The 7,564-nt window shown below is 29.6% G+C and overlaps 1 protein-coding gene across 1 annotated transcript; it reads right to left on the reverse strand.

The window, feature by feature from the left end:
* Positions 1-5,292: 5,292 nt before the first annotated feature.
* Positions 5,293-6,876, reverse strand: LOC119682975 (cytochrome P450 6a8-like). Its single transcript, XM_038096560.1, has 2 exons — positions 5,804-6,876; positions 5,293-5,720 (listed from the first exon to the last, which is right to left on the reverse strand). The coding sequence occupies exons 1-2, from the start codon at positions 6,747-6,749 to the stop codon at positions 5,302-5,304; spliced, it is 1,365 nt and encodes a 454-aa protein (XP_037952488.1). The 5' UTR covers positions 6,750-6,876; the 3' UTR covers positions 5,293-5,301.
* Positions 6,877-7,564: the final 688 nt, after the last annotated feature.

Consider the following 7,564-nt stretch of genomic DNA (forward strand, 5'->3'; position numbering starts at 1 on the left):
TAAAGCTATAATATTTTTTTAATTTATCTTTCGTATTTTTTATAATTTCCATAACTTTGTTTTAGTTAATGTTGGATATATAATATTTTGGCCATAATTATTTTTTATTGTTTATTTGCATATTAAATATATACTATATAAGGGTATGATATATTCATATAAAAATATTGTAACAATGTTAAATGAAACAAGGGATACGTATAAAACACAAAAACTAGTAAATTATTCATTAAGCTGCATACAACATTTCAGAAATAAATTTATAGATGTTAACATTTAATAATAAAATACAAAGAAATATAGTTTATAAAATAAAATACTTAAATGTGCGAATATAGATTTAAAATAAAATAATTATTATATATGTAATTATATGTTAAAAATGTAACAGAAATTGCTTGAAGATTATATGGTAATATGGTTTATACTATATTATTGCAGGTATGTTTTTTAGTAGCAACTTAAAGCTAAAATATACTCAACAAGATTCCTCATTTCAATATAAATAGACTTACATTAAGACACTGCATCAAACAGACAACCCCTTAGCTTCACTTATGTATGCAGTTAGTGCTCCACTTAACTTATTTAAAGTTCTAATATAACTTTTGACAATAGAAAGCAAAATACTTTCTAGTTAAGTTAACACTAATATTATATGGAAAATTTTTTAATCATGAACCTCTTAGTTCATTGGCAAATATTAGGTTTAAAGTCTTCAAATCCTTATAATATATGGTGTGTGATTTCTTTTGGTATATATAACATGTTTAACATATTAAAAATACCGAATATATAAACAAGACATTGATATTGCCCCACCTATTTTCATTTTCTAAAACACTCATCAATTTGAGTCCAATAGATCTTTGGCTCCATCCCTGTAAAGTGGCTAGGTTTCTGTCTTCAAATTACGAGGGCAGTTCGATAAGTCAGTGACTTTTTGAATTTCCTGCGCAGTTATTCCAAATGCAACAGTGCAGCCGTCCGCTGTAATCTACATTTGGGCAATTTTCTAATTTTAAGCAAGCTACGTCCTTCAGTTGATGTTTGATAGCCGTTTTAAGCAGACAACCCAGTGAATTTTTACGAAAATGGAAAAAAGTGAATTTCGTGTGCTGATTAAGCATTACGATCCCAAATCCACGAACTGCGATACGAACTGCTACCCCATCCAGCATATTCTCAAGATTTAGTCCCCTGCGACTATTTTCTGTTTCCAAACCTAAAGAAATGGCTGGGTGGTAAGAGATTTGAGTCGAGTGAAGAAGTCATTACCGAAACAAACGCGTATTTTGAGAGCTTTGAGAAAACCTATTATTTGGAGGGAATAAGAAAATTAGAAAAACGCTGCACTAAATGTATCGAGCTAAAAGGTGATTATGTAGAAAAATAAAATGTTTATTTGCCGAAAAAAAATTTGTTTTATTCAAAAGTTCACTGATTTATCAAACCGCCCATCCCATACATCCTTAATCCACTCTTGTTCTCTAATAATGACCAACCCTTTTACACTTCCTTCAACCATCCTAATGCATGTTTTCCTATTTATAATTTCTTTCGTGTTATCTGGTATATAGATCTTCAAGAGCTATTACAACAACAACAAAACAATTTTAAATTCTTCAAATATTTTTTATAACTTTACGTAAATAGTATTTTCTTTCATTATTCTTATAATCTTTAAAGCATTTCTGTTACATTAAACCAACACTAAAATTGATAACAAAAAAAAAACCAAGACTAGTTCACACCTATTAAATATTAAATAAATTACAATATATATATATATATTTATTTATTTAAGTATATATACATACGTACATATAAAAAAAAAAAACTACGGTTTATAAAAAAATTTAGTTTTATTGTAAATTTTTAATAATTTTTATATATTTATAATTTATAATTTTCTTTATAATATATATAGAAGTTGCCTTTTTATAAATATTTTAAAGTGTAATATTGTAGTCTTCAAATACAAGACGTAAAAAGATATGTATTAGTAATTAGTTTGATTTATTTATCTCACTCGGTATGAGTACGTATAGCAATATTTAGTTAAGCATTTAATGATAATATATATTTATATATATGATGTAATATATATCAATCTATTTTCAAGATTAAGAGTTCCTCTTTTGATAAATACCTCTTCAAACTATCATTTTCTTTTTAATTTATTTTTATTAAAAACTTATGATTAAATAAAAAATACTTTGTTATATATGAAACAAAAAATATTGTATTTAATAAATTAAAAATTTAAATAAAATAAGATACATATATGATTAAATAAAAGAAAATGACAATATTTAAGTATTCTCTTATATCTAAGTAAAATAAAAAATATTGTAAAAAATTTTGTATATATACTTATTATTTCTTTAGTTACGTATTAAAAGTTTGCCAATAAGTAAAAATGTAAATAATTCTTGATTAAGACGTAAATTGTAAAACTGAAAAATATTTAATTAATAAAAGCTTAAAACTTGTATATTAAAAAAATAAATAAACCAATTTGTTTTTCTTTGTACTATACTATAACATTTTTAGTATCAAAAAAAAAAAAAAAATTAAATATTATTACTGTAGCATTCTTATGAGAGCAAAATTATTACATTAATTTTACTTTTTTAATATTCTTTAATATAAACCATTGAAAGAGCATAACAATATGTTTTTAATAAATAATTAAATGATAATATTTTAATTTTTGTTAATAATAGCCTTGTTAAGTTTTGATATTGTTATTGAAACTTTTGGATAAAAATTAAAAATAAATTATGTCGAACAAAAGCAAGCATTGACATGAGAACCACCGTAGTGATTTACCGTATTTTTCATGTTTTTAATATTATATATAAAGTCAATAAAGTAATTAATTAATATATTTAAAATATCTGTAAACATTTAATAAGATTTCAGTGCAGTCATTTATTAAACACAAACAAAAGATCAAAAAAAGTATTGAGAGTGTAAATCACATTAAAAATATAAATACAACATGACATAATGTAATGACATTATTAATTAAAAATATATAAAAATTTATTAAAAACTATTATTATTATATTGTGCAATTTATATAGAAGTATGGAATGCAAGTTTAATGGAAAAATGTTTTCACCACTTATACAAAGACTAAAAGTGCATGCAGTAATCAAACGAGAAACATGAATCTATATAAATCAATTGAATTTTGATTTGATAGCAAATATTTAACACTGCATTTCGATACGAATTGTTCTAATCCAAGTAATACTGTATACTGCCTCTACAATGAATATAGTAGCACATAACTAGAGCTGTCCAGGCCAGACCGAATTGCGGGCCAATACAAATTACTGTATAGATTAGAAAGCAACAAAATACAAGGGCGGTTTGATAAATCAGTGACTTTTTGAATTTCCCGCGCAGTTATTCCAAATGCAACAGTGCAGCCGTCCGCTGTAATCTACATTTGGGCAACTTTCTAATTTTGAGCAAGCTACGTCGTTCAGTCGGTGTTTAATAGCCGTTCTAAACAGACAACCTCGAATTTTTACAAAAATGGAAAAAAGTGAATTTCGTGTGCTGATTAAGCATTACGATCCCAAATCCACGAATTGGGATACGAACTGCTACCCCATCCAGCATATTCTCCAGATTTAGTCCCCTGCGACTATTTTCTGTTTTCAAAGCTAAAGAAATGGCTGGGCGGTAAGAGATTTGAGTCGAGTGAAGAAATCATTACCGAAACAAACGCGTATTTTAAGAGCTTTGAGAAAACCTATTATTTGGAGGGAATAAGAAAATTAGAAAAACGCTGGACTAAATGTATCGAGCTAAAAGGTGATTATGTAGAAAAATAAAATGTTTATTTGCCTAAAAAAATTTGTTTTATTTAAAAAGTCACTGACTTATCAAACTGCCCTCGTATATACAAATAGAGTAGCAAACACCTACGTTCTTAATTGTTAATTTATATTTATCAATTCTTCATTACCAATATCGAGATTATTTATACGAGGATCACCACATTTTTTCTAATAATGAAAAAATACTAAGTGGTCTCTGAAAATTGCTATATTATTTTTCAAAGTATTCTCCTTTAGAATTAAAGCACTTTTGCATGCGTTCGAACCATTTGTCAAAGTATTTTTTCCAATTCTTTTCAGTCGTTCCAAAATCAGCTTCTTAAATGCAGCAACGGCTTTTACTTCTTTCGTCGACAAAATCCGTTGTCCAAGCAATTTATTCTTGATGTTTGGAAACAAGAAGAAGTCATTGGGTGCCAAATCGGGACTGAAGACTGTACGGCATATGACCTAACAATTCGCTTTTTTTATTGTTGAAATAATCGGTTGTTAATCGTAAACAAGGCGTCTGAGCACTCGCATTATCTTGATGGAGATTGATAATGATTCGACGACGTTTGTTTGTTTTCCGTATTTCACTAAAGATTTCCGTTAAACAAATCGTTGTATACCATTCGGAATTGACCGTTTAATGTTTTTGTAAACGTGTATTCGTAGTTGCCACATGACTAGTTTTCCCGGAAGAACAAGCGATCGATCATATTACGAAGGGATTCAAACGCGAACAACTTTTGTTGGATTCTGTTCATCTTAAAACATCCATACAGTCCACAGACGATTGCTGTTTACGCATATATTGATGATTCAACAACTATTACAATTTATATACGTCTTTTGAAGCACCGCCATTGCACTTCTTGAGCATTTGTGTGCACCAAACGACACGAGCATTTTTTGAGATTTTGTCAAATGATGGGGGATGGGAGAATCCAACAAAAACGAACGGCAAAATGTTTATGCAATATTTTATATATGCTGGTAAAACTAATGCATAGAGTTCCCTTAACCTCACAGTTGAATGACGATCTGGCATTACAGATATCAGTTTTTTGGCTCAACTGATGCTAACTGACTGGATGACCTTCACGAATTTCGTCAGTGGACGAACTGCGGCCATGATTAAAATCTTTTCTTTTTTCGAAAGAAATTATCAAGCCTAATGGATTAATTACATTTTTAAACGTATAATGCAGAATTTGAAATATACAGTTCATGGACAATTCCTTTACTTCTCAGCAGTTTCTATAGGAAAAAGTTTACATTAACACTATGAGAGCACTTTTCATATTGTTTTGTTATATTGCATAATATTGCAGTTATAATTACATATTGATTACTTTTACATTTTTTATACATGGAATAATTAAAATTAATAATTAACAAAATAACTATTTTATTGAGAAACATAATGAAGTAAATTATCATGCAACCCTCTTTAAATCTAACTAATCTTCTCAGTTTTTAAATAAATTCCATTTCTACTACTCTTCATATATTTATGTATGTCATACTGAATTGGAACTTCAGTTTTAATCGTAGGCAAAATACGATAATTCTGCAATATCATTACTAAACCTATCATAATCGTCATTTTGCTAAATCTTATTCCAATACAAATCCGAGGTCCATCGCCAAAGGGTAAAAAAGCCATTGGATGCCGTTTTTTTACTTCTGTTGAAGAAAATCTTTCTGGATCAAATACTTCTGGATTTGGAAAATATTCTGGATCATGGTGAATTGCATCAAGAGGTATTACTACATTCATGCCTTTTTCAATAACATGATTTGTATTCGGTATAACATAATCTTTCACTGCTTTACGTAATGAACACGGCACAATGGAGTGTTTTCGCGAAGTTTCTATAATAAAAATCTCTTTAACAATGCGCTCTACTCACATTACTTATATCCTATCTCTTAAGTATATTAATTTGCATATTTACCATTTAAAACCTTTTCCATATATTTCATTTCATTCATTGCTTCATATGTAAATTTTCCTTCATAACGTGTAAGTACTTCCATAATTTCCTCTCTAAGTTTATTCTGCACCATTTGATTCAGAGCCAATTCATATAGACAAAAACTCAGTGTACATGAACTTGTTTCAAATCCGGCAGTGAAAAATACAAATGTTTGTGCTGTTATCTGCTCCATTGTCATAGGATCTGCAGTATCTGAATTTTTCAAATCTATAAGCAGGTTTAAGAAATCTTTTCGTTGTGTTCCAGTTTTCTCACGATATGTTACAGTTTCACGAACAATACGTAAAAAAAATTCGCTAACATCATCGAAGTAAAATTTCATACCTAATTTTCTGGCTAAGTCCGGATAAGAATTTATAAATGAATGCACTAACCATATGTGTCGGCAACGGAAACCTTTTTCACCCATTGCTCTAAATTCTGCTCCAGGATCCTTGAGACTGTTACAACTTAAACCAAAAACAACACTTCCGATGACATCCACCGCATATCGCGCAATAATATTTGCAAACTCAGATCCTGTTTTGGATGTATCTAATTCATGTGCATCTCTCATTACGTCAAGTAATTGGGTGGCAACATCAACTACAGTTGGAAACATAAATTTCATTTTTCCCGAAGTAAATGTCGGAGTAAGTTTAATACGCATAATTCGCCACTTTTCATAATCCAAGTTAAATAAATGCGCCGAAATCGGATCATCCTTTTCATTATAGTAAATACCACGAGTAGAGAAATACTCATAATCCTTGATGAGTACATTTTTCACGAGTTCCAAATCAAGTACGATTAAAGCACGTTGTATGTATGAATATAAACCAATATAATTTGCTTTTCCTTTGTATTTCATATAAAGATCCTGAACAATTTTAAATGCTGATTTTGTACGCCCTAACTCCTTCATGTTGCCAAAAATAAGTTCCGGTTTGTCGTGTAAAATACCTCGTTCCGCCCAATAGGAATATCTTTTACGTAGCACAAGATAGATTCCGAAAAGGATACAAGCAATCGTATAAAGTAAAATTTTGAAAAACTCCATAGTAAACTCCAACGTTCAGTAGTTAACTGATGTGGCGTAAGCAGTTGGAATATTTTATATATCATGAAGCCGTAATTATAAGCGCAATTAACATATATGTGCTAACAAAAATAAATTATTAATTAAAAACAATTAGTATTAAAAACTGTTAAAGTTTTTATGGAACAATATTATTGACGCTGTCCCACAAACAGGGATAATTTAACTACACTTATAGTCGGCACTTGATCTTATTTACCTACATATACCATACAATTTAGTCCCGACTTAGGGTTCTTAGTATGTAGTCACACTAGATCAGTGCGGTGGCAATATTCCAAATGACCATCTAAGAAATGTTATCATTTACTTTCATTGTCATCGTTGTTAAGAAGATTAATAAATGCAATGTAACTGGAACTTTAATTACTTTATCTTAGCGAATTCTCTTTTATGGTCTCTATGGTCTCAAAACGCGTTCCTCGCAATTTCAATTTGAGTCGGGGGAAGAAGAAAAAGTCACACGGGGCCATATCTGGAGAGTACGGTGCTTGGTTGATGATATTGGTGGAGTTTTTGGCCAAAAACTGCGACACAACCAACGCTGTGTGAAAAGGTGCGTTGTCGTGGTATAAAATCCATAAGTTTTCCTTCAATAAATCTGGACTCTTTATGCGAATGGCGTCACGCAAATGCGTCGA

This window comes from Teleopsis dalmanni, chromosome 2 (assembly GCF_002237135.1).
Source record: "Teleopsis dalmanni isolate 2A chromosome 2, ASM223713v2, whole genome shotgun sequence".
In the NCBI taxonomy this organism is placed as follows: domain Eukaryota; kingdom Metazoa; phylum Arthropoda; class Insecta; order Diptera; family Diopsidae; genus Teleopsis; species Teleopsis dalmanni.

Coding starts and splice junctions, on each gene's coding strand:
- LOC119682975 (XM_038096560.1), bottom strand. CDS start 6,749: ATGAAGGAGTTAGGGCGTACAAAATCAGCATTTAAAATTGTTCAGGAT. Junction 5,721..5,803: donor TATGGAAAAGGTTTTAAATG/GTAAATATGCAA, acceptor TTTTTATTATAG/AAACTTCGCGAAAACACTCC.